At 39.6% G+C, this 26560-nt stretch overlaps 2 protein-coding genes across 4 annotated transcripts; both read right to left on the reverse strand.

The window, feature by feature from the left end:
• Nucleotides 1-4244: 4244 nt before the first annotated feature.
• On the reverse strand, nt 4245-18399 carry CDH26 (cadherin 26). Of its 2 annotated transcripts, XM_084538385.1 has the most exons (15): nt 16691-18399; nt 15064-15141; nt 14857-14979; nt 14201-14362; nt 12930-13077; nt 12100-12266; nt 11804-11932; nt 11150-11335; nt 10668-10936; nt 9901-10043; nt 9429-9662; nt 7888-8109; nt 7677-7801; nt 6504-6587; nt 4245-5779 (listed from the first exon to the last, which is right to left on the reverse strand). In XM_084538385.1, exons 1-15 carry the CDS (start codon nt 16730-16732, stop codon nt 5570-5572), a joined length of 2322 nt encoding a protein of 773 aa, XP_084394511.1. In that variant the 5' UTR covers nt 16733-18399; the 3' UTR covers nt 4245-5569. The 2 variants fall into 2 exon arrangements, with proteins under 2 accessions (XP_084394511.1, XP_084394512.1); XM_084538386.1 differs by lacking the exon at nt 15064-15141.
• Nucleotides 18400-18535: 136 nt separating this feature from the next.
• FAM217B (family with sequence similarity 217 member B) lies at nt 18536-26516 on the reverse strand. Of its 2 annotated transcripts, XM_084538392.1 has the most exons (5): nt 26441-26516; nt 24892-25095; nt 23576-23681; nt 23398-23483; nt 18536-23000 (listed from the first exon to the last, which is right to left on the reverse strand). In XM_084538392.1, exons 2-5 carry the CDS (start codon nt 24984-24986, stop codon nt 21812-21814), a joined length of 1476 nt encoding a protein of 491 aa, XP_084394518.1. In that variant the 5' UTR covers nt 24987-25095; nt 26441-26516; the 3' UTR covers nt 18536-21811. The 2 variants fall into 2 exon arrangements, with proteins under 2 accessions (XP_084394518.1, XP_084394519.1); XM_084538393.1 differs by lacking the exon at nt 26441-26516 and having other exon boundaries at nt 24897-25092.
• Nucleotides 26517-26560: the final 44 nt, after the last annotated feature.

Below are 26560 nucleotides of genomic sequence, written 5' to 3' on the forward strand. Positions count from 1 at the left end.
TGCCCCATAATCTTAGAAATTATCTGAATAAAACTCCTTGGGAAAGCAAATACTGTGTAATGAGCTACATGGAGTACAAAACATAATAGATACAACAAAGTATAGATATATGTCTTATCAGTCTTTGTTACTGTCTCTTCAAAAAAAAAGAAAGAAAGAAAAATCCACAAATGTCTGCTTAAAATTTTCATATTACTCTCCCCATTTTCCTTTTTCTTACTACTGCTTTGTAGTCATTAAATGGTACATTCCTTGCATGATGCTGATGAGGAAAGGAACTCTTAAAAAAAGAAAACTCTTCTCCATTGACCACATCAAAATATACATTTTAATAAGGAGATTTGTTTTGAAATAAGATACTTGTATAGAGACTTCTTAGTTTTCGCTTTTTGCTACGTGAAGGTAGCCTGGCCTTCTTATAACTGGCCTACTTATGCCATCTTCTGGATACTTGAAGAACTTTCTTTACACAGTTTCTTTCTCAAGAAACATTAATAATTATCAGTGCCTTGGAATAATTTGCTAATTGCATCCCAGAAGTAATTTTCTTTCTTATTTTATCGAATATAGATCAAAGCAAAACTGAATTATTAATAATGTATCATATTCAGCATTTATGAATAATCAGTAGATTGTAACAAAAGGTCTTTGTAAGTGCGGTCCCAAAAATACCGATATATTTAGTGATGTCATGTTTTAAGAAAAAAATACTTTATTAATGAAAGCCCCATTTATTCAAAAGACTGGGCTTCCATCCCTTGGAGGTAAGTCAAAAGAGGGAATAAATATTAGTCATGTTGCTTAACATGTTCCTGGTGATGGCTCTGCTGTGTGACACTCTGTTACTATTCTGATGCAAGTGGTAGAAGAACCTGCGAAGAACAGATGATTTTGTATGAGCTTCTGGAAATTTTATCTATGGTATTTTATTTTATTCATTTAATCGCTCTTGGCAAATCTCACATTGGATAATTACATCTCTCCAAGGGATAGGGAAGAAGGCTGGAGAGCCTTCAATGTCTTCTGTAGCCTCAGTCTGTATCATCTTCCCCAGTGAAGACTGGATATCTTGCAAACTGGGGTCTCCTATAGGATCCTCAGAGGGAGGGACAGGAAGAGCAGAAGAAATGTAGAAATGTGTCCTTCAGAGTACAATATACTTTGCGAGTCTGGGATTCATTTCACACTTTGTAAGGTAACTGGAGATAGTAGGCTCCTACCACACATGTTAAGCAAAACAAAGTGGTCACCTGAAATGTTAGATATTCAAATTTGTCAAGTGCCTTCTGTTTCTTGAGAAATGTACCAGTACCTAAGAAAGATTCTTGCAGGCTAGTGGTAAGTGTTTACACTAAACACTGCATTTATCTTATTTTAGACATCAAGAAATTATCCAGGTGAGATCCAGGTCAGATCCAGGACAATATGCCATGTTTCACTAGCATGGTCAGCACAGGAGAGCTAAGGTTTCCATTTTGAAGACTTCTCAACACTTTTGAAAAGTATAAAATAATGTGCGTGTGAAGGGCAGAAATGGCACAAGGATGTGGTGGTACAGCATCCATTTGCCTGTGCTTTCCAAGTGTGTTCTCTCACTTTTTCTGAGTCAGCAGTTTTCCATTCCAAAAGCAATTACAGGTTAAGATGGAAAGCCACTTCGGAATGGCAGTGTTATTGCCATGTCTTGTTATTCTCAGACTTCAGCATCATAACATAGTAAGAAAGAAAACGTCCATTTTTGGTTTCTTTAAAGGAAATAGTGGCTTTTGAAATGAGTTGAGAAACTTTGCCACTACCACAAGTGCTACAACATCTGTTCTCTGCTTCCTCACAGAAAACCTTGAGAAAAATCCCCAGCTTGGCCTATGGGATTTTTTTTTTTTAATCCAACACTCTATTGCAGGGCATTTAATTATTAGGACTGTGAAATACAACAACACCTAAAGCATTAATGGAAGTAACTAATTATAGTCCACTCAGCATGTGGTTTACTCTTTGCTTATAAAGACTCTTGTCATTTATTTGTCCTTTAAATGACTTCTTTTGATACCTCAGCCAGGACAAATGTGTCCTTCAGAAGGGAGATGACCCCAAACTGGCACAAAAAGACTTGATTAAAACATATACTCCCTCTGTGGCAGCCTAAAGATCCCATGGGATCTGCTACTGCTCAGCAGAGTAGAGGAAATAGCAAACTGGGGAAATGCTTTCTTTGTGAGACAAAAAGATTTCATTACTAACATGCTGACATCCACTCTATGTAGGACCATCCTGTGATCATTCTCTGTTGTTTCCTTTAAAGCTTAGAGGCAGAAGTTTAGTTCCAGCGTGATTAATTTCCCTTTTACTGATTGTGTGTCATTTACTTTCAAGCAAGATTTTTATAAATGAGGCAAAACAAAGACAGAGATGAAGATTGTGCAGAGATAAACATTTGTGCTGCTGGGACTCCCACTGACTTGGGCACAGCGGGGGCCAGAAGTAATGGGGATTCACAGGCGTCATGATTAGACCTCTCACTGTGAACAGGTAATTGAAACACTATAGCCCATCACCAGCATTTACGAAACGGCAAGCCATGAAGGTACTTAGTTTAAAGCAAACCCTGAACAAAACAGAGGCTTCATACACTCACTCTGCCATTATGTACGAGCAAAGCATAAGCTCAGGCCATCCGTACTCTATACTTTTGTTTGCGTGCAGTGCACTCCTGTGATGCCAGCCTGGCATTGTCCCCTGAGGACTGGCAATTTTGTGTAGTTCCTTTTGTGAGCGACGTGTAAGCTGTCTGCCTGGCCTTGGGGGTCACCAAGTGCAAGCAGAGGGGCTTTGGGAAGAAATGAGGCAAGTTTCCTTGCCTCGATGGCCTGGCTGTCAGCCCAGGTTTACTGCAAGGCACTTGCAGAACAGGGGTATGTGTCGCACCAACCTTCGTGTGAACATCTGAAAGCTCCCTCAGCCACTAGCAGCCTGGTGGTTTGCTGTCACCCTCAGCAGAGACAGGGCAACAGCAATTTTGAGGGCCCAAAGACTGACTGATAATATTCACTGTGTGTTGAGTCGCCTGTGTCTCCATCTGCTGACGTACACCCCAGCCTCACATGATTAAGAGCTGTTTAGTGACTAGCTTCCTGCAAATGTGACTGATAAAATCTGTGATGTGAGAAATGCTCTCACTCCTATTTTTCACTACTTATTAATCACCATGTCTCTTAAAAACCTCTAAGTAAACCTTTTTGATTCTAGTTCATAGCAGTGAATGTGTACCTCGTCAGCCTGGGCCTCCCTGCTGCCAAACTCCACTAAAGTCACTGGTATCTCAAGCAGATGTTTCTAGCTTTTAAAACAGTGGGCAATTACTAGACTAATTTAGGTTTCCTTCACTCTCATTAGAGTAGAAACATCAACTCAAACCTTATTAGAGATGGAGAAAGAAGAAATTTTCATATGGAGCTGACACGCTGACCTACACCTCTAGGCCTTCTGGATCTTGCTGAGTTTTGTTGTTGTCCAGAGACCCCAGCTGATGCATGACAGTTTACCTGCCCATATTTTGGCAGCAGGGACAATATGAGATTTCAGCAGATTGAGTGGAGGTTTAGGTGCTTGTATCATGTTTGTGTCATGTATTGTTACATAAAATTACTCATTCCAAATAGGGGGAGCATAGTGAGGTAAAAAATATCACTATAATCATTCAAATGAGCTGAACACCACATTATTATGTACTTACATGGTACATACAGGTAACACAGATAAAAATATCAACCAACAGTGTGATCATTAGTGGGAGTTCAACTGTCACATTACTGAATTTGTGATTGCAAATGGTTAATGAGTAAAAAGAAAAACATTTTTTTGTCCAGGTAATTGCATAAATGACAAGCTTGACAGGAATTATGACTATAATGTTATGTCAATGATTATAATGCCAAAAGATTTCTGAAAAAATATTCATCCACTCTGTCTCTTTTTGACTATGGGAGCTGGCTTACAATTTCTGTGAATTGGTATCTTATCTGTAAAATTAAGATTTTAATTATTTATTATTTGTTAAATTATTTTAATTATTTGAGTTTTGGTGCTTGTTGTGCTATAGACCCAACACAAATCTACATGAACAGTACACACACAGAACGCTTTGATTTTTATTTTTAATCTTGCATAATTTTCAGCAGAGATAAAAAATCAAAACAATTCTAATCTTACAACTATGGTTACAGTTCGCAGTAAAAAAAAAAAAAAAAAAAAAAAAAAAAAGTCATCTTGCTATTGTGCTGTTGGTGGTGTTGGTGGTGCTGCTGATTTAAAGTCTTCCATCCAGACTTCTAAGTTAAGGGCAGTTTATCAGACTAGTGATTTACTGTGTAAACAGATCCTGCTGCTGGCATTTAGGAAAACTTAGCTGCCTGCCATTCAGCCAGATTCTTTAATCACACTTGACTGAAGTTTCCAGCCTTGAATTATTATTTAATAACATCTGAGCAAAAGCCTAATTTATTGTTTAAGTAAACTTTGAAACAGAAGAACAGTGCCTTAGATACCAGACTTAGTGCTTGCCTCAGGCAGAGCATTTTTCTTTTAGCACAGAAGTGGAACAGAACAGAATAGTGTGACTAATTTCACCTCTTGTTGCATGCATAACTTACCTAATAGCAGCATGCTATCTTCTGAGCTGTTATTTCCTCATTCATGTTTTGTAACACTGTTAGCCATCATGCTGTAACTAACCACGGGCCAGTTGCACACAGACAGGTACAAACCACGCAATTTAAAAGTAACACATTTGTGCAGTCCACGTAGGGAAAATCGATACCATCCTTTCTTTATCATATCATCTGTTTTAGCAGTGATGCCTGAGGTAACCCGTGTATTTCCTTATCATAGTCACTTGTAGCTAATTTAGAGAAGGTTTCTATTTCGATGATAGCCATACCTCGTCCTCCATCAATTTCTTACTACTTATCGTTTACAATGGTGTAATAATACCAAGAGCCACCAGATGCCAGCACAAGCACGCAAGCACTCAATAAGTGCCTGTTTTGGGCTAAAAGGCAAGGATGGTGCAGACCTCTCAGGTTATTATGCAGTATACAGTCACTCTAACAGTACAAGTGGGCTTTCTCTTAGATGTTTCAATATCATTTAGGAAGAAAAGATCTTATCATCAAGTCAGATCTGCATGGATAATTTTGGATTTAAAGAGACCATCTACTGGAGAAAGGACTGTATCACTGGCCTAACTGGTAATTGCCTTTGCTGTTCAAGAGTAGTTTAATTCCATATGGAACTTTCACTTGAATTTCCAGCCAAATAGCCCTTCTCATTGTGCAAGTCTGCACAGAATATGACAAAATCACTCCATCATCTCTTCAGAGTAGAGCGTACCTTCCACGTGTGCCATGTTCTTGGCTGCAGGCATGCAAACAGCATAGGCAGGCAGAATAAAAGACAGGTACTCATGGTGCAAATACAGTGCAACACTTTCAAACATCGATGGGGGGGTTCTTTGGAATCTGTCAGCGCTGCTGCCTTTGCAACACCGTAAAGTACTCATAGCCTTTTGAGATTAACTGAATGACGAAAATCGCTTCTGACAGATTTCGTCCAGAGCAGAAAACTTTGGTCCTAGAGTGTTCAAAAAATCTGTGGGCAAGTCGTCACTGCCCATGGAGAGAGAGTGGAAGGAGTTACTTTTCTCCAGTTCTCCTTCCTGTGCATATATGCAAGGTGCATAGCTTGCCCAATAAGGTTCCAGTGCGCTTTGGTCATACAATTTCTAAAGGGAAGAAACAACACAAATCATCATGGAAGCTCCTACTACCCTTCAGGAAATTAAAGGGATTCACAGTATACTGTTATCAAACAGGCAAGCAGGAGGCTACAATGAACAGTATAGGTTTCTCTCTGATAAAGAACAGTTGAACTGAAACTTTCAGATGGAAAAGTACGAGAGTCTGATCTTCCCCTGACGTGACAATGAAGCAGGAAGGAGACTTTAATATGCCTTAGAACTAAGAACTCTAAGTAAATATGACTGCGTGGAGGCATGCCGTCTGGTGCAAGGAAGCGTGGAGAATAGGCCTGTTCAATGACCAGACAGAACATGGCAAGAGAACTAAGATTTCTTTGCTTCCACAGAAATGAAATAGCAGGAAAACAAACTTTAACCCTGGTATGGTCATATAAAGTATTTTAGCCCCACCGCCTAGTCTTGAAATATTCATTCCAGGTGAAAGTCTCCAGCCTTCCAAGAACTGTTGGGTGACCAGGTACATTCAGCGAGAAGTCTAGGAGACATGGCATCTTCAGCAACTAAGAGTCCTGACTGTTCCTCCATCCAATACATTCCTTTTTTTTTTTTTTTTTTTTAATAGTAATGCTTTTTAGGTGTGGCCAGACAGAGTAGCTGAAGCAATAGCAGCTTTTCAGTTTTGCATGCTTTTTTTCCTATTCTTACAAGCCACCTCAACAAAAGAGGGATTCAACATCTGCTTTCTTACCTGATTCAATATTTTGTCTACTGTCTGTATGATGTGATCGTGGTGTCTTACTTGGACTGTCTTTTGTATAGTGTACAGGCCACTCTGAAAGATAAACACAGTTTCTCAGGTTTCACCAGTGTAAAGTTGCCTACTAACATTTCTTTCAGATACAGACAAATCCAACTGCTTTCTCTCTGTTACATCCATTTCTCTTGTGCTGTCTTCTCTATTAGATTGCAGCTTTTCCTGGTCAGGGAACTGTTTCTTCTTCTGCATTTGTAAAACACTTCCTGTATATGTGGAGCCACCATGTATGTGCTGTTTGTAATCTCCAGTAGCTAAATATGTTTCTTCCTCTGAATTTAGTGAATTCCTTCTTGCTAGTGCACCAACATGACCTCAGAGCTTTGTAATGTCTACTTGTATAAGTACTTGTAGCTCCGAACTACAGACTAAGCATTGTGGAATTAGATTCTACATACATTAAAAAAAAAAAAAAATGGTTTTCATTTTCTTTGTCTGCTGTAAAACAGAGGTTATTTTTAGAGTCTCTTGATGAACATTACATACTTATGACCAGAACACATGGCAGTCACTTACTGATGTAGACCAGAATTTCCTTCAGGGATTCTTTGCAACAAAAATAGAGGTCTGTTGCATAAATTAGAGAATGCAGCACAAAAATCTGCAGAACAAATTCAAAAGCCTTCAAAACTTCAAAAGTACATCTTCCAGTTAAAATAAATAAATAAATAAATAACTCTTAAATCCTGTCCACACAGGACAGGATTAGCCAGTATGCTAAGTCAAAGATGTTGACTGGCATGTTTTTGATCAGATGAAGAATGATGGATCCTTTTCACTTATACCAAGAACTAAGTAAAGTTTTACTTAGTTTTATTTTACTTGTTTTATTTACCTGCATATCAATTCAGGTACTGTGAGAAGAATTTTGGAAGAAATTGCACTTCCAAATATTTAGGACAATTACTAATGAAAAGAAGTGTCAGTCTCAAACTGAAAGTTGCTGGGGAAAAAAAAAGTGTCAACATTTTTTCATATGCTGCTGGAATCTCCAGCAAGTAAAATTTATTTCTAATTTAGCTATATTGCATTATTTTTCCCACTATAATTTATACCAAGCATCATTCTTAGGATTCCAGCCACACGGATGTATGTTTTTGCACTTACATGACACAATGGCTTACTGCTCTCTTCATTATAGTTGATAAAAGTCTGTTCACCTTCTTGAGGTAGAAAAACAGCTTTGCTTTTAGATTGTGGCACATGAAACTGACAAAGTAAAATACTGGAAACTGTTGAAAGAAGAAAGGAAATGATGAAATTTATGTTGCGAACAGATCTGTATGGTTAAGTACAGGTGTCTGGTGAGGCTACTCACCCAATAGTATTAAGAAAGCTGTCAGTATTATTGCAATGGCACCACCTCCAAATCTCACAGCTCCTTGTGGTAAATCTTCACATGCATGCCCATCTGGGCAAAAGCAGAGCCTTATATGCTGATTCTGCCTCGTAGAAAGTCCTCGCCTGTCCCGAATAATGAAGGGCACCACATAGGTACCTTGTGGGAGGCTTCTTAACATCAAAAGTTCCACCGACTCCACTAAAAAGACAAATTATTTCAAAGAATCACAGAATGGCTGAGGTTGGAAAAGACCTCTAGAAGTCATCTCATCTGCCTTCTGCTCAAGCAGGGATACCAAGAGCAGGTTGCCCAGGGCCAGGTTCAGGTGACTTTTGAAGATCTCCGAGGAGGAAGACTCCACAGCCTCTCTGGGCAACCTGTGCTGGTGCTCCATCACCCACACAGTAAAGTGCTTCCTGATTTTCTGATGAAACCTCATGTATTCTAGTTTGTGCCCATTGCCTCTTGGCCTGGAATTGAGCAGCAATAAAAAGAGTTTGGGGCCCCTATGTACCATCCCTTTACATATTTATAGACATTAATGAGATTCCCCCGAGCCTCCTCTTCTCCAGGCTGAAGAGTCCCAGCTCTCTCGGCCTTTCCTCATAGGAGAAGCGCTTCAGTTCTTTGATCATCTTGGTGGCCCTCCGCTGGACTCTTCCCAGTATGTCCATGTCTCTCTTGTACTGGGGGGCCCAGAACTGGAGACTGTACTCCAGGTGTGCCCTCACCAATGCTGAGTGGTGGGGCACGATCACCTCTCTTGACCTGCTGGCAATACTTTGTGTAATGCATCCAAGAACACTGTTAGCCATCTTAGTGTCAAGGGTATATTGCTGACTCATGTTTAATTTTGTGTTCATCAGGACTTCTAGGTCCCTTTCTACAGAGCTACTTTCCAGCTGAGTAGCTCCCAGCATATACTGGGTTGTTCCCCCTCTCTCCTCCCCCCCCAGGTACAGGACTCTGCTGCAGGACCTTCAAAAGTCATGGAAAAAAAGTCTGATGCTCCACAGTGCCTTCTGACAATAAAAGGAAACTCATCTGCAACCCAATTGCAAACAGTTTTTCCACCGTTAATGCATCATGGTGAATAGGGCAAAACCCCATCCTGTTCTATCACCTTGCTGAGCCTTCTGGGCAACGAGGTGTGTCCCAACCTTGCTGCATTCTAGCACAGCTGCACTGACAACCTCTAGAATTCATCAGGAGGTCATTCAAATGCAGAAGTTGTTCCTCAGATGTCTTGTCTCCCTTTCTACAACTGGAGTGTATTGCTTCTGGCCCTGTCCTCAGTAGGGATGAAGAACAATTTTTTGTGTTTGGTGTTTTTTTGTTTGTTTGTTTGTTTTTTCCAAATTGAAGAAACTTTGGATTTTGAATGCTGTTCTTCCATGTCCTTTCAGTCTCCTTGAGACTAACCAGTAACAGACCATAAAGTAAGTGATAGTGAAATAACTAGAGGGGACGTAAGTGACAATAGGCTTCTCATGAAGGGCATAGACAGAAGAACTCACCAAAGTTCCTTCCTAATTTCCAGGTACTCTTCACATCTTCAGAGTCTTCAGCAAGCTCAAATGTAAATGGCCAAGAATGTGAATGGACCAAAGGAGACTTAGCTTTTATAATGAGAGGTCTCATTTCTTTTTTGTCACATACATCTAAAGAAGGATCCACTAACGTTGGCATATGCTCTTTAATGTCAGACAAATAAAGCAGGATGGTGCCAGTACCAGTCTGTGGTGGAGCATCTAGAAAGGAGCAAAAGAAACAGTAAAATACTTATAACTGGATATTGACAAGAGCCATTCTACTGGCAGGAGCTCTGCACCTGGTATCCTAATAGTCACACATGACACAAGTGTTAAACATTGGGGTGTTCTGAATAACCATTCTCCACTTAAATTAGTAGGCTTGCTATCATTTTATCTCTAGCATGCACCTCATCTCAAACAGTTGTGCTTGAATATTTTCTGACTGGCTGCTTACCATGACCAATAGCATGGACGATGATGGTGTACAGGCTGTTGTTCACATAAGGGGATTCTTGATCAAACTCTTTTACTACAGTTAGAACTCCAGAATTCTCATCTACATTCAGCCATCCAGCTGGGTCACGGGATAGTTCATATCTTAAAAAGAAAGGAAAAAGTTACAAGGAAGCACATTTCTTTAAGTGAATTTTGAAGAAGAGAATATTTCTGCTGCATCTTTGTTCTTTCGAGCTCTGTAGGTATTTTTATTAGTGATGCTTACTTTTGCTATCTCTATCACAGGTTGAAGGTTTCTGCATAGCCAATAGTTCCCCATGTAGTACTAATATACCTTGCACAGCCCCATCAAATCCATTCTTAGGGGTTCAGAATGTATCTGTTTCCACATCAGATTATTACTCTTAAAGCCAAACATACCTTAGTCCCTTCTACAGCATCCAAATTTGGTAGTCAAAAGTGACATATAAATAATGCAGCCTGTTTTTAGGCAAAACTGTTCTGAAGACAAGAGAAACATTGAGCAACCAAGGACTGACGATGCCTATAAATTTCATCTTACAGAACCAGCTATCTGGATCTGCAGCATTATTGGTAGTAAACCTGCACCTCTAATGTGTATCTTTATATAACTGCAAATATGCATGTGTACGTATATATACACATTTGAATATATACCATATAAAACTCAAAAAAAAAAAAAAAAAAACACTTTATATTCTTAAGCTATTTCTTATTCTGAGAGATGAAAGCATGTCCACTTACCTAATCTTTTTTGGCCCACCATCTGGATATGTAGCAAGGTACTTTCTAAACACTCTTCCAGGCTTCATTTCATCTTCTTTTTGGACAACAAGTATAGGAGGATGAAACTGGGGAACATTTTGCAACTCTGTAACCTTGATATTCACAGTTGTGTTCATGGGTTCTAGGCTTGAGATCATCACAATGCCATTTTCACATGAGAAGAAAGGTTCTTCATTTGCTACAGAAATTATGAGTCTCTTCTCAGAGTCATCTTTATAGCGGAGAGGCTGAAAACCCCAGACAAGAGTCTCATTAGCAATTATGATCTTTGATATGGCAGTCATATTATTTCATATTTTTGTATGCCAGGGACTGAGAGGACAGCCGTGAAACAGTTAAGATGCTAAGCTATTATTCTTATAGTCAGACTGACCATGTAACACATTGCCATGTTGTAGTTCATCTACTACAGTTCCTCCGGTCTGCTCAATAAATATTACCTTGATAACACTCAAAATGCCTTCATTTGTGTCTGGGTCAGTCTCGATGGTGAATTGTTCCTTCTCATTGCCTTTTATTATTGTGTATTTGGCTCTCCAAGCTGGAGTGTAAGGCGAATCTTCATCTTCCACTTGGAGCCATAATGCAGCTGAGTGTTCTCGGCCTTCTGAAATCTGTAGCTGGTACTGGGAGCAGAAAGGAAAGAAATAAAGATTATTTCCATTTCCAAGAGAAGTCTGTTAGCTCATTCTGAGACACAGTTCCAACACCAGACCATGTGGAGCTGCTTTATGATCTTTATGAAGAATGGATTGTAATCTGGACCTTAGCTTCTCAGATATGTTAGAATAAACTAGTCTGTCACCATTGCTATGCTGTGAGAAAAAAAAAAAAAACAAACTTCTAGTGCTGTACATGGAAATCTGACAAAGTTTATCACAGTCAGTAGTCAAGTGCTCTCTTACCATCCACATTTTAAAGAGGTACTTCTTCTAGCACTATACCATTATATAAAGTACATTTGCAAGTGCTTTGGCCTGATCCTATAAAGGGTCTGAGGGTTCCTATTTCTACTGCGGAGTGCATTAAGCACTTCACTTGAAGGATGAACTGTATTTAGGAAGGCTAAATAAAGTACTAATGTTTTTCCTTACATTATCCCTAGTAAATACAGGGGGGTGGTTGTTTGCATCTTCAATAGCTACATTCACTGTTGCAGTAGATGACAGCTGGGGAGTTCCTTGGTCATAGGCTTTCACCAGAAGTTTGAAAGTGCTGGCAGTCTGAAAAACAGAAGTAATTTCAAACCTCAGGTCAGAAGCAGTTCACACCTTTTACCAGTCATAGCTACAAAGCTGGACGTGAAACTGCCCCTCTCCTCGTACCCAGTTAACATGTAGTTAATATTGATTAGGCATTAAATTACAAGAAGCTGCCATATGTACATCACCTTATAATTCAGGCATCCAGACAGATGTATTGTTCCTGTGGTAGGATCAATATCAAATGGGAATCCATCTAGAAGGGGCATTTGTGTACTTAGAGAATAGAACACCTGAGAATTAGCAGTGCCACTTTCATCTTTGTCCAAGGCAGTAACTTGGAAAACTGGGTCATCTAGAATGAAGAATCGAGACTTTAATACAAGTGCCTAGTCTTGACATAGAGTTTCTCAGGCCTATCTACACGCTCTTGGACACACAGGTCCTAAGAGCAACTGCAGCTTCTCCTGTGGCTATGGTTATACCCAGAAAGACTCAACTCCACCTCATTTGGGTGGTAAATCTGCCCACAGTATCAATGGACAATAGAAAGGGTTATCGCACTCCTGAATTACTTTGTCAAAAATATTCAGTAGTATTTATGACAGTTCTTGGCCAGCTCCAGAGGAGATAGCACCATGCTATCTCATGTGTCTACATGTCTGTTCTTTGTGAACACAAACAGAGATTAAGTCTTTGTCTGAGCATTTTTCTGTGACATGGTGTGCACACACAGGTTTCAGATCCATGGTTCAGATCGGTCTCCTCTCTCCTCGGCTTACAGGTATGAGCAATTTTCACAGCAGTTTTTCCAGAATGTCTCTGACATTATGTTAATGTACAATCAGACAAGTCAAGCAGGAGGAAGTAGCCCTTCACATGAAATAAGTACTCATAATTTTAGGGACTAAGTAAAACCTATGGAGAAGAATGGATTTGGTAAGTAAAAGAAGGACAAAGGAATTAAGAAAGCATTCATACACAAACCAGTAGTATCCATTGTTTGGGTGGCATTTACCTTCACTGTGGTTCTCCCTTATCGTAATGCTGAATTCCTCTTCGGCAAACTCAGGTGCGTTATCATTAACATCTTTTACTTTAATCTTGAAATATAAAGGGCGGTCCAGTGGCTGACCAGTTTCTCTGTGCACAATATTGAAACGTATCTAAATAAATAGTGACACAGTAGCTCATTTAGATATCAGAATAGAACAAGAAACTGAATTTTGAAACATCATCAGTCATATTTAGCTAGCATTTGGTTTTGCATTGCTAAGACATTTATTCATTTTTCAAAGGTAGTAGATGCATAATGGTCATCCATCACCTTAAACAATACTTTAAAAAAATCAGTTAAAAAAATCTGGATCTGCATTGTTTGAAAAAACTGCTTAATGTAAAATAAGTAAATACCCTTGAGGCCAAACACAAGAATGATTTCAAAGCTGCTTCCCAACTCTGAAGTATTTAATTGAGTGGTACACTCAGTTTTCTCTAGCTGCATTTCAGTTATAAGTTCTGAAGTCCCCTTTGCTACACTTATTTCTGCTTTAAAACCAAGCAAAAAGTGTCCTGGACCAACCAGATGTCCAGTGAGGGGGAATAAAAGGCTCTCCAAAAGTTGTCTTTTCAGTGTGGAAGTCAGGACTTTGCACTGAGAACAAGGAACTTTAACTATGAAGTGGGTATAATTAATCCACAGAGATGCTTGTATAAATCATCATAGAATAAACAAAAGGAGACCATAACCAATTTTTTTTTCCGAGAAGAAAACAAACCCACACTCACATATTTCATTCATACACTTATCACATTTCTTTTGTCACACTTACTGCTTATGACCAGTTTCCTGCGTTTTAAGTAGGAACATATGCTTACGCATGTAAAGTTACTGTAATAGGACTTGGCAGCTCCTTCCTTTTGTAATGCTTAATTTTTTAGTTCCATTATCTTGATTAGGAGTTTGGAGGTTTAAAAAACTGCTGTAACACACTTTGAATTTCAGGACAAACTTTTCATTTGTAGGATATAGCCAAGGTCAAGTAAGAAAAATGATAGAACAGAAGTATACTGATACTTGAAATCCAAATATGTCATGACAGTATATAATCAGTAGTACGGTGGAAGTTCCCTATAGGTCTCTGCTGAGACAATTATCTTTGCAGGTTTCAAATAAGAAAATACACCCTTAAAATTCTTATTGGTCTGCCTCATTTCTTTGAAGCATTTGGCCATGAGAAAGCAGTTAATATTTGCAAAGAGTTTTAGGTATTCTTTAAAGTATATTACCTGAAAAGATGGAGTCTTTTCTCTGTCAATGGTACGATGTACATACACATGCCCGTTTTCATCATCTTCTATAGAAAACAATCCAATCTCTGGAGATTCATCTACCCCAGGTCCACTAATTAAATATTTTACTGATGTATTAAATGACCTGTTATTGAACAGCTTTTGAAAAGAGAAACAGCACAATGCAGTGTGAATAGGGAAGACAGAACAGAAGTAAAAAAGCTTTAGACCAACTATCTTCCTACCCACTTTGTCTTTGCAGATAAGGCCATTGTGTAGGCTTGTTCTCAGCCAACTCAACAGTTTTCTGGGTTGCAGCATCACTACTCTCTGCACAATGTGCAGGTACACAGCTCTGTACAATGACTCATACCTCTCCCACCCTATAGTCTCTTCTTTCCGCTGAGTATGCCTAGAGCCTCCCATAAAAAGAAGAAATCTCTCTTCTACACCACACAATCCTACCCACTACTCTGTTTAAATAAGCCAATTTTGAACAAAGTTTTTTTTGTTTTGTTTTGTTTTAAAAAATAAAGCTGTTAAATACACAGTTCTTACCCTCTCCTGCTTTTGGTATTTTATAGAAAAATCTGTGCTGGTGAGTACCTTACTGTGAGGTTCAAGGTAAACTTCTACTAAAAGGTTGGTTGTACCTGTCCAGCATATTTTGGGAATGGTCCTTTCTCCTCCTCTGTAACATCGATGGTGGTGATAACCCATGTCCTTTTTGTACGCCGTAAAGGACGTAGGCTGTCTAATTGATAAGAATCTATCAGCTGTTGGATAAATAAGTGTATTTAGTGTCATAGTTTACATACTAACAGTTTTGTATCTGTTATTAAATTGTATTGACTACAAACCTGAGTATTCTTCTTTTGGACAGCTTGTCTTAAACTGAAATTTTCAATGTCATGAGAAAAACTGTTGGTGGCAGTAACCTTATTAAAAAGAGAGGTCATTGTGAGAAGTATGGTTAGCTAGAAACCATTGTTATGTTGCCTAGGAGGACTTGTGCTTCATAGAAACACATTGATTCGGTTTTGACAGTATTGTATTAAGTTGTAGCTGAATCTAGAAACCTGTAGAGATTCTACAAATATAGTCCATCTCATTCCAAATCAATTGGCTTCAGAGCTTGGATACTAATTTCTCCAGTCAGGTGGTGCCGGTTCCAGAAATACACAAACACTGCATCTAACACTATGGTACTATCCCTACGGATTTTCTCAAATCAAGTAGCTCAGTTTTCAAAATATTCACCTCTGTCTCTGTCTGTCTCACGCTCCTTTAGATGTTGTCTGGTATCCACTCAACATAAACCTATTAGTGGTGAAAGTTAAGCCTGGGGAGTATTTCAGGTTCTCAAAGACTGTTATGTTACTCTAAGTGTCCCAAATATAGCTGATCTACCAGAAGATGAACACTGGACCAAAGTCTCCAATCCATGTGAGAGAAATAAATTGAGAATGGGGACTATACCCTAATTGGCTGAATTTGCCTTTTTCTAAGCACAAGCTTCCTGCACAGGCTTCAAACACCTGCACAGGCTTCAAACACTGCTTTCAGTTTAAAATTTCCACCACAAGGGAGTATGACAGTACTCAACTTACACTGTCATCATTAGCACACGGGTAACTTGTATACCTTCCTTTCGGCTCTTGCTGCTTTTACAGGAAAGCTTGTTTGGATTTTTTTACGACCCATCAGATGACTACAGCATCATATAAGATAGGAAACCAAGCTCTTACTGGCTCAACTCAGGCAAAGGTCAGGCCTTTACCTCCTGACCTGTTTCTGAAAAAACAATATACTGATAAGGTCATCATGGTTATTAACTTGCCAAGCAATGAGGTTTCACAAGTGAAGCCTTTGAGCTATTCTATAAAACTGTTGTATGATCTGGAGAAAACCTCCGTGGTGTGGAAACAGCAAGCAAGGCTTTAACCTGGCTCTTGCAGAGCACATTCATTAGCTTGGGGGCAGGTTCCTATCTGCCAGACTTGGTTAATTTGGTCTGTACCAGACCCCCCCAGCCAACCTGCTTTCCTATTTGTCTATGTGTAGCTACTGTTAATTATATTGGAGCTTCCGTTATGTATTTTATGGCTTCCACACACTTCCACACGCACCCGTTGTACAGCAATGGCTCTGGCCAGATGTGGAGTTGCTGCCAGAAATACAAATCAAGTTCAGGCCCACAAACCCCCCAGAAACACTTATGGAAATGCCACAGAATTACTGCAGGGGATCGTTAACCCAGCAGGATCAACAACAGGCACCGGCACGCTGTGCCAGGCATGGAAGGCCCCATATCCTCACCAGGAGGACTGAAAGCTGAAACCCCCTTCACAGGAGCCCTGAGCCCGAGTCTAGGGTCAAGGCAGCATCATCCCCTCCCTGGGGGCACTGCAGCAGGGCCCAGCATAGCAGAGGGACCCCCAGGACCCCAGGGGCAGCACAGCACCCTCATCCCCATGCAGCACCTACCTGCAGGAGAAGCAGCACAGCGAGGAGATCCATGGGGCACATAGTGGGATGGAGGGAGCAACACGTTCCCGTGGCTCTGCCAGCCCAGCCCAGGCGTGACAGGAGTCGGTGGGCCCACTCTGGTCCTCAGGCACCCCTGGTGAGCTCCTGCTCAGTGCTGGAGTGTAACCCACAGCCGGGCTTCCCGGCAGGTGCTGACTGCACCCTGTTGATGGGCTCCCCACCTTCCGTCAGGTTCGGTGCCCCCAGACGCTGTTTCCTACCTCAGACTGCACCTTATTGGTACAGGAAAAGCCTGTTGTTTAGGAATGTCCTCAGAGCAGCTGTTCTCAGCAGAACAGAGAGAGTTTCCCCAAAAAGCTGTCTGAAATTCGGGGATGAGAAGGCAGCGCAATGAATCCCAGCTTGTGTTCTGCCCAGCTGAGCGCGAGCACGCAAGGCTGCTTGGTTCTTTGACGTGCCAGGCTAGAGGGCATAAACCAGGCTGTTGGCATGCTGCAGTGGAGTTATTCCTTCCTAGGAAGTTCATTACAGTATCTTATTACAGAGAAATAAAAAAGAAACCAAAACACTGAATAGCTGTGGTGGCTTTATTGACAATCATATAGCTTGTGTTGATAATTACTTGGAATCATCATTTCTTAGTAACTTCACCGTTTGCAAAAGTCCAAGCATGTGACTGTAATGGGAGCATGCTATTACCTACACTTGCGATAGTTCAGCACCCCAAGTTGTATTTATCTGCCATGCTTAGGAGTGCTATTGTATTACTTCAGACTTTGAACCAAAAGTTTACTTGAAAGCTGATACAACCATTACTGTCTTGTTAAACTCAAAAGCCATTAAGCAAGTTTGAACTTGTATGCCTGAAGCTGACTTCACACCCAGCTTACAAAAATACATTTTAAATAAAACTACATACAGAAGCAGGAAATGAAAAATAAAGTCTTGTAAAATCATGTAAAAAAGAAGACTGAGTGGCAGACAGTATGGGAAAGGTCCTGGCTCCTATGAAAATAATAGGCACTTTCCATTCCATGTCAGCATTGTTTTTACTGGGGACTTCTTTGGAACTGGAAAATTTAAGGTTGCCAAAGTTGTGAAAGGAAGACAGGGAAGAACTGATCTTCTGCTAGGAGAAGAAAAGCAATAGATCATGTCAATTAGGCCACAATATTTTAAATCAAAGTGAAATTTACTGTTAACAGGATAAAAAGTAAAGCTTAAATAGCAGCACAGGGTAGGAGGATTTAGACATTAAGAAAACCTCCATAGCAAGAATGTTGAAACACTGGAGAAGGTCACCTAGACAGCACTTGCAACACAAGAATGTGGCTGAGACCCCACTTGTGCAAGCATCTACCTACATGTGTTTGCTGTGCACTGGATCATGATCTAAGTGTCCTAGAGATTAGAACAGAGAATGTGAAGCACTTTGATCGCTGCGTTAAAAAAAAAAGAGTATGATGAATTATGAAAATTGAGTATGATATTTAAGGCTAAAATGATGCCTTAACACAGCCATTACAGAAGTGACTGCCACGTGGAGCAGAAATAATCATGTATCTTTTAGCCAGGTAGCTTGGCCATCAGCAGCAATACAGCTGAGGTATCACTGAGCTAAGAGCCTTTGCCGTAGTAATGTTTTAAAAGAAAATTCAAAAGTGCCATCTTGTGGATGATGAAAAGAATACAACTAAGAAACAAGTAAGCAGCATTTCACTTTTAATATAATAAATACACAGTAACTTTGAATTACAAGATCACTTTCCAATGAAATTACCAGCAAAAATATCCACAGAATCTTCAAATAAATAAGAACAAATGATTGCCAACATCAAAAGCTGGGCTCCAGACAGTGGCCTGTTTAATTATTTTTTTTATGAGAAATTATTTTTTCATTAAGAACAACAGTTGTTCAAAGTTTATATATATTGGTATAACTGAAGTAGGATCTGGCTATTTAAAATGCAACCTGAGTGTATCAGTTTTGTAGGTAGTACTACAGAACACTAAAATTACATAGAAAAAAAATCATTCCATTTAAATAGCTCAAATTACAGTAAACTTGCTCTTCAGCATCTTCAGTGCTACACTTAGATACATGTGAATATAGGATAATATTGCTATATAGAGTGAAAAAATATAAATAACCACCCAAACTGTGCTGTGGAATTATTTAAATTCTGAATGTAATGTACTTGATGGAATAAACTTTTCTGTTATATTCAGAAGTGTTTTTAAAGAAAATACCCATCAATAGAAAATGAAGGAAAGATAAACCATAGTCCTCTTCATAAAAGCAGCTCTTTTCATCTATAGGCCCAGAACACAGACAAGTAAAATAGGAGCAAAACTGCTTCCAGATAAAATCCAACACTTGCAGGTCTGCTCACAGTAAGAACAGTTTTTGAAAGAAAGCAATTTCAAAAGTATCAAATGAATGAACAAAAATTAGAATCAGAATCATGTGATTATCATGTGAGACAAACTTACTTGTCCTGATCACAGCCAGAGCTTAGTGATGAACAAGTATCCAGACTTGTTTTCAGTGCCATCACCATCTCTGCCTATTAAACTTCTTAAAAAGTCTCCAACAACAGATTAAAGTGCATTAGACCACAAGTGCTACATTAAAACAATACTTACTAATTCCTGGGTCTGTGAGAAAAAAAATTCTCAGTGCCAATCGCCTTTGCTCTAGTCAAAGCTGACTGAAACACCACTTATTTATTTATTCTTTAAGAGGTGATCATGCAAAATGCGTATGTCTACATGCTCTCCATGTAATCTAGGAAAGCACCAATATAGAGCCACATTTCAGATAAAAATTTAGCATACACTAATATTCAGTGTCATAATAACATGCTGAATTAATTACTGCATCTAAGAGAATTTGTTTTTAAAAACTGCCATTCTGATTATTGACTTGATCCTGCTCACCTTGCTTTTGGTGCCTATAGTAGTGTGCCAAAACAGGGTACTAAAATCATGCAGTAGAACAGCGCTTATTATATAGTAAGAGCAGTCTTACTTTCACTACTCTTAATGCGAATCAGGAAAACTTGACTAATGAAGGCTTGGAGAATTTGGCCAAAGCCTGAAATTCCAGCAGTGGATGCAAGATCCTTTCATCTAAAAAAGCTGAAATACACAATGAGTCTGGAACAAAACAAAAGGATGAAATGTGCCAGTGCTGTGCAGTTGCTGGTATTTGAATGCCATCCTGTAAGTTTCACCACACCTCCAACACAGCCAATTTACTTGATCACTGAGCATGTCAGATTAAGTTCCACTTTAATTGCATAGAGCACAACATACAAGCAACTACAATTTATTTTAACTGTATCCTAACAAATACTGAATATGTAAATATACTGTACATTAAATTTGTTTCCTTTATCAATTTAAAATTTCACATTTGGTCTCCAGTAGACTAGGAAAAAGCCACTAAAAATATTTCTCACACTATTCCTGAGCATTGTTTTTATGTACTGTAAAATAATCTCGTTTATTACTATATTTATTAATGTTCTCTCATTTTAAACTATATATAAATCCATGCGTTGAAATTTTACAAAGCTGAAGATCTGGTAGGCACAATGAATGAATAGAAACAGCTAAGCATCTTAAAACCAACATGAGATCAACCAGAGAAGTGCAATTCAACTATGTACATAAATATATTCTTTAGCATTTGCTACTTTCTCATTTGATATCACAATGGAAAGGATCCACTTCTAAAATTTGGTCCATCAGACCTCAGCTCACTTCTCATAAACAGTTCGCTGTGACAGGTGGCTGAGGATGAAGCTAATGGTGCTCAGGAAGTATTTCATTTTAAAATGAAAGTTCAAAACATTTTCTAGAACTTCATTTTAACAGGATTGTGTCCCCAGCTAACAGCTGAACTGACACTTGAATATCCACTGAATTATTTTTCACATTCTCTTGTATCTCACAGACACAATTCAAAATAGAGTCCAAGGACAGGACCCTGCATTAAAAAATTGTACAATTTCTTTCTGTAGGGTATTTCCCCATGCCACATCACTAAACCCTGAAATAAGAAGCCAAGCTAAGTGAAGTAGACTGGAGCATGGAATAGTCATCTCAGTAACTGAAAATAGGTATCTTTTGTATCAAAATATATCTTTGACAGACCTTAAAATAGCTTTCAAATTCATCCCGTAAGAGTCTATTTTCTATGTTTTGAGAGTTTATGAGTTCCGGACGTTAGACCACAGAATATCTAGTAATATTATTATTTTGCATTAGTTATTGATATCCATGGGCGGTTTGAAATTTGGTCATTTCTTCTAAATGACAAAAAACATCAAGGTTTACAAAGTTAACTTGAAGGAATACTGTATATAAATACAGTGAAGGTTTCTGGGTATAAAAATATGTATTCCTTTTTCTTAATCTGCCACTACATAAGCTGTCTGCTCCCTAGTAATTGTTTGTCTTTAAAATAATCCTTTCTGCATTAAAATATTTCAATACTTTATTTCCATTCTTCTTCCTAGCAAAAAATAAATAAAAATAGAACTCATCAAAAAACTCAATTTATCATCTTCTATGAAGAATTAAGAGTTTGACTTTGTATAGATAGGTTACTCCATTATTTTATAAAAACAATTGAGCCCTTTTTCCATCAGAAAACAGAACACCATCAAACCTGTCTCAAAATAGCACATCTGTTACAGAAAAAGAGCACAGCTCCTATTCTCTCAAATACACCAAGGTAAGCAGAGGAAACACAATGGATTTCAATGGAGTTCAGCTGGTGCAAATAGGACATATTGTACATCTCTAAACTTTCATATTCTGCTCGTGTTATCTTCATTGAGCAATTATAAATACTTTTGAGGAAAGACTGGTGGAAGACATGCCTTCAGGGAAAAGATTTCCTGCTGGCCTTGCTGGCTTAAGATCAAATGTATTGAAAAGAACAGTGCTGACTTAGAACCAAGCATTGAGAACATGTTTTTTCAGGATCTTGCGATGAAGAAAACATGACCCTTCTGCATTGGCCAAATGCTTTCTAGCAGTCAAAAAACATCAAAAAAGATGTTGTTTTTAACATTTACATTTTTTCTAACATTTAAAAATCATTCTTCATTTTAATTTGTGCGATGTTTGCTTCGTGCCATTTGTTTTAATTTTCCTGTCCCCTGTTGGTTTTTTAGAAGGAATGTAATTGTTAGCATTGCCATTTTTCTTTGGGTTTGTACATGCATATGTTTTTACACCTTTCATGGGAGCAGCTGAACCATGGTATACTGATGCTTGCTTAGGGGGTCTGATGTTACCAACATTTTGAATTTTAGATTTGTTCTCAGGTGGCTGAATATTGAGAAGCTGTTGCTTTGCAGTTGTTTTTTTCAGTTCACTTCTTACTTCACCAGATTGTCTCTGAGAAGACATTGCATATCCTATTCTCTCAGATAGTTTCAAGTGACCTGGATGTGAACAGCACTGTCGACTTTCTTCACAGTATGAATCTCCCCTGTGACCTGAATAGCATGTAGGGAGCTTTGTAACACTTTCCTGGGGAGCCAATTGCTTGCTAGGCAATGGGCTTAACAATGCTTTGCATTTGCCAGGGCTTTTTAGGGTACGTATGGCACTGGGAGCAGTCTGTGGTCTGGCTTTGGCTGCCTTTACCTTCTCGTTCTGTACAGTCTGCATTTGCAGCCATTCCAGCTGCAGAAGGCGATCAATGTATTTCTCCAGAAATCCTGTTGGCTTTGGTCGAAACTCAGATTTACCCTCTACATTAACAAAGATGGCCAGTTGCTTCAAGTCCCATGAGTTGAAAGGGGGTGGCAGGAAGTCTGGGTAGTAATATTCTGATTCCTTAAAACCTGTATCAGGCACATGCTCCAAACAACCTGGATCAATTTCCTCAGCTCTGAGTATGAGTTCTGGTGGTGTGCAGGGAGATGGAGGAATGAGAATCCTTTCTGAATCAGAGAGATCACTGGCACTATCATCTTCGGCATCTTCTTTAATAATTTGTACCGATTGAAAATCAAGAAACATTTCACCTGCAGATGCTCCTTGACATTTAGAGGAGCATGGACCAGCTTCAGCAACATATTCTTCACGATTCTTTTCAAATTTTTCTTTTTTACTGCAATAAAAATGTTGTACTGGCACGTCTTTAACCTTACAGAAGCTACCTTGTGTGCTGCCTTTTATGGCAGGAGGGATCCTGTGCACTAAAGATTCACTTTGCCTTGCTTCTGGGAGACTCTTCTTTGATCCTTGTACTCTAGGAAGTGATGTGCAAACACTCGTGATCCTTAAAAAAACAAAGATCATATCCTGTTAGAATGATTGATGTCTTTGGAACAACAGGTTACAAAGTTCTTGCCACCTCCTTCAAGGACCTAGATCTACACAAATTAAACTACAAATGGCATGGAAATTTAGTAATGAGGTAAAATTAATATTTGACGGCAGAAAGAATGCTACCTACTACTATTTTTTTATTGTTTTATTTATTCTGAATTTGCCTGAGAACCTATTAAGGCAGTATAGTTAAGTTTCCATATTGACTACGTACGTTCATTATCCACAGAAATTCTGAATTCTGAGTCTAGGGAAGTTAAAGGCAACAAAATGAAGCCATGATTTTATCACAAACATTTAAATACCTGCTTGATTAAATTGAACAGATGATCTTAGCACAGAATTACCGTTTTGACTGAGCATTGTCATCCAGTTGGTTTCTTCCCTTCTTAAAAGTACTTGGTTGGTTGCCATATTGAGTATCATGGGAAGTCTGAAAAGATATGAAAATATGTGATGTTACTATTAAAAGCTGACATAAACTAGGTACCCTTTTTCTATAAACATAGAACTGGTTTGATTTACCTTTTCACTGGCACTTGATACATTTTTCCCTAATGTTCCAGGAGTCAGTTTCACATGAGAAACTGGTTTCTTTAGTCCTTTGGTGTTTGGATGGCTTTTTCCATTACTGCAAATAGCAAGGATTAAACTGAGTATGACACACAAATAGCAACCTATCATCATCAGAATATAAATACAATAAAAGTTTACAGTACCATTAAGTTTTAGAGAGTTGATTGCAACTATTCTTAATATTCACTGGAACTATGCTATGCTAACTTTTTGTTTTTTATAGTATTACTATACTACTATACTTTTTACGCTATTATAGCAAAATGCATAATTGAATGATACGATAACAGAACTTAGCCCCCGTATAAAGCCTTCTATAAGAGGATCCCAAAGTTACTTTGGGGATAATAAATAGTAAATATTAGAGATTGTGTATTTAATTACTACTGTATATAATACCTGGAACTGATGGTTCTAATGCACTTTACCAAATTAATTACAAAGTACAATATGAAGGCCACCACAACCAAATCTTGCTTGCCTTTCTCATTTGCATAGTCTTAAAATTTAAAGGATTATTCCTATAATGTTAATGAGTGGAAGTGGGCAGGGAGCATACAATCTATTATGATATTACTACAAACTAATTCACAACAGCAGCACAAAAAGATTCATCAGTTTGTTTTATACTGGAGTTGTACAAATATTAGTAGGAAAAAAAATCATATGCAAGCAAAAGAAATGGCATTACCAATCTGGACAGCTTAAAACTAACATATGTATTTTACTTCAAATCAGATATATCAGTGTAGGCACACAGCATCATTATATCAGTGTGTTGTTTAAGAACCAGAGAACAGTGTTTGTTCTACAAACAAGAAACATTACTAATTTTACAAAAGAAAGTTTTAAAATGTCATCTTAGAACAGGAATAGGAAAATTATACTCCCCCATCTAATTTAGATTGACCACAGTTTATTTAATGTCAGGCAAGACATCTTGTTCACAGTTTTTAAGTCAATATAGTTGCATTTTCATTTTGTTCAAAAACAAAAAACAAAACAAAACAACAAGAACAACAACAAAAAAAAACACCTTTAATTCATCAATTCAAGAGCTTGTAGCAGAATGAAAATGAGTCTAGTGCCTCCAGTGACACAGACACCTCTGTCATTTTGTGACCTGCATGGTCCTACTGCACGATCATTTGTGGTGGTGTGAATCAGAGAGGGAGATGAGAATCTGAACAGTACAGTCATGCGCTTATTAACTCTTCTACAGTAGAGATTTCTATAACTAGAAAGAGAGAAAATAATTTCCTTACTTTACCATTCCTTTGTGGTTTTCATTGATTTGGATTTCCTTTTTCTGTGTCTTTCTGTGCAGTAATAAAGGATGTTCTTGAATGCCTGGTCCCATTATTACTCTTTTAAAATGGTATCTGCACCTTTATTTGTACATAATCTTCAAATGACTCCAGTCTTAGGTCCATACGACACAGCCTATCAGATGCAATCATCACCATGTCCTAGAAATGTGATAAACGAACACATGCAATTCCTCCCAATGCGATTTATTTTTAAAGCAGTACAACAATCAATAAGCAGCTACCAAATGGCACTGGAAAGCACCATCCCCTCCCTGGGTGCTTGCGTATTATTCCTGCATTATTCCTCTTCCTAGTGTTGATCCGTGCCCAGCAGTCATCCCCCTGGGTACCGAGAGGCGAGCAGAGTAGGGGAGCAGCACGGCATACCCGCCAGGCGCAGGTTGCCCATTAATGCTGCAATGCAATGCACTGATAACGCAGCAATGCTGGGGGGCACTGCCAGCCAGAATCAACACATGCTTTGCTGCTGCAGCCACCAGCCCAGTGCTGTTACCCCAAGGCTTCTGCAGTCAGTACCGAGGGGATGCCAGGCCAACCACACCGTGTTCAAGCCTGTCCTGGAAACGTGGTTTGTAAAAATACAGAGAAATGTTTTGAAGTACAGCGGCGTTAGGAGAGCTGCTTTTCATACTACAGCATGCTCTTCGTTTTGTTCTTCCTGCAGGGCCTTATGCGTGCTGACTGCAGCCAAGTACCAGCCAAATGGTGGTGGGTGTCGCTGCTCTCCATTTAACACGAACAGCTGATCAGCCTCCCGGGAGTTGTCCTTTTCTGAGCCAGGAAACGCGCTCATGGTACGTTCATATATGTGGATTTTGTATCAAATGCTTAATATTTTCCTTATTCAAAAGCACATCTCCCAGCACTCATAAACTGCTACCAAAAATGCTCCCAGCAGCATATGCAGGGGTCCTTTCTCTTCCAGACACCGCAGTCCCCTCCGAGGGCTGCACAGACACAGATTTCGGAAGGGGAACAGCTGACTTGCACCAAAATACCTCTCCTCACCCACCCACAGCTTGGCTGCGCTGCGCTTTGTGTTTATATGTATTCGATGTGTATGTATGTGGTTTGTTTTTATATGGTTTGTGTTTATAGGATTTCTGTTTATATGTACACGATCTAGATGTACATGATGTAGATGTACACGACGTATTTGTACACGATGCAGATGTACATAATGTGTATGTACACGGTCTGTGTGCGTTACCTCACCCACCGCCGTTCCGCCATCCCCCGTCCCTGCTCTCCCTCCCGGCCGCCGGTCTCAGCGGCTCCCTCCCGCACCCCGCAGCCCTCCGCGCCCCAACACCGCCCTCCCGTGGCCCCGATCCCCTCCGACGGCCCCATTTAACGGCTGCTGCCCACAGCCCCGCTCCGCCCCGGGCACTGCCCGCAGCCCCAGCACGGCCAGGAGCGGCCGGGCCCTGACTGAACCGCCCTCTCCCCCCCTCCCTCCCCCCTTCCCGCCCCGTCCCGGTACCTGCCGCGGCCCCGCCATCCCCCGGCGGCTGCGGGCGGGCACTGCGCGTGCGCGGGGCGGCCATGGGCGGGGCGGGCGGGGCAGGGCCGGGGGCTCCGCGCAGGCGGCCCCGGGAGGGCG

This window comes from Aythya ferina (assembly GCF_964211825.1).
Source record: "Aythya ferina genome assembly, chromosome: 16".
Lineage (NCBI taxonomy): Eukaryota > Metazoa > Chordata > Aves > Anseriformes > Anatidae > Aythya > Aythya ferina.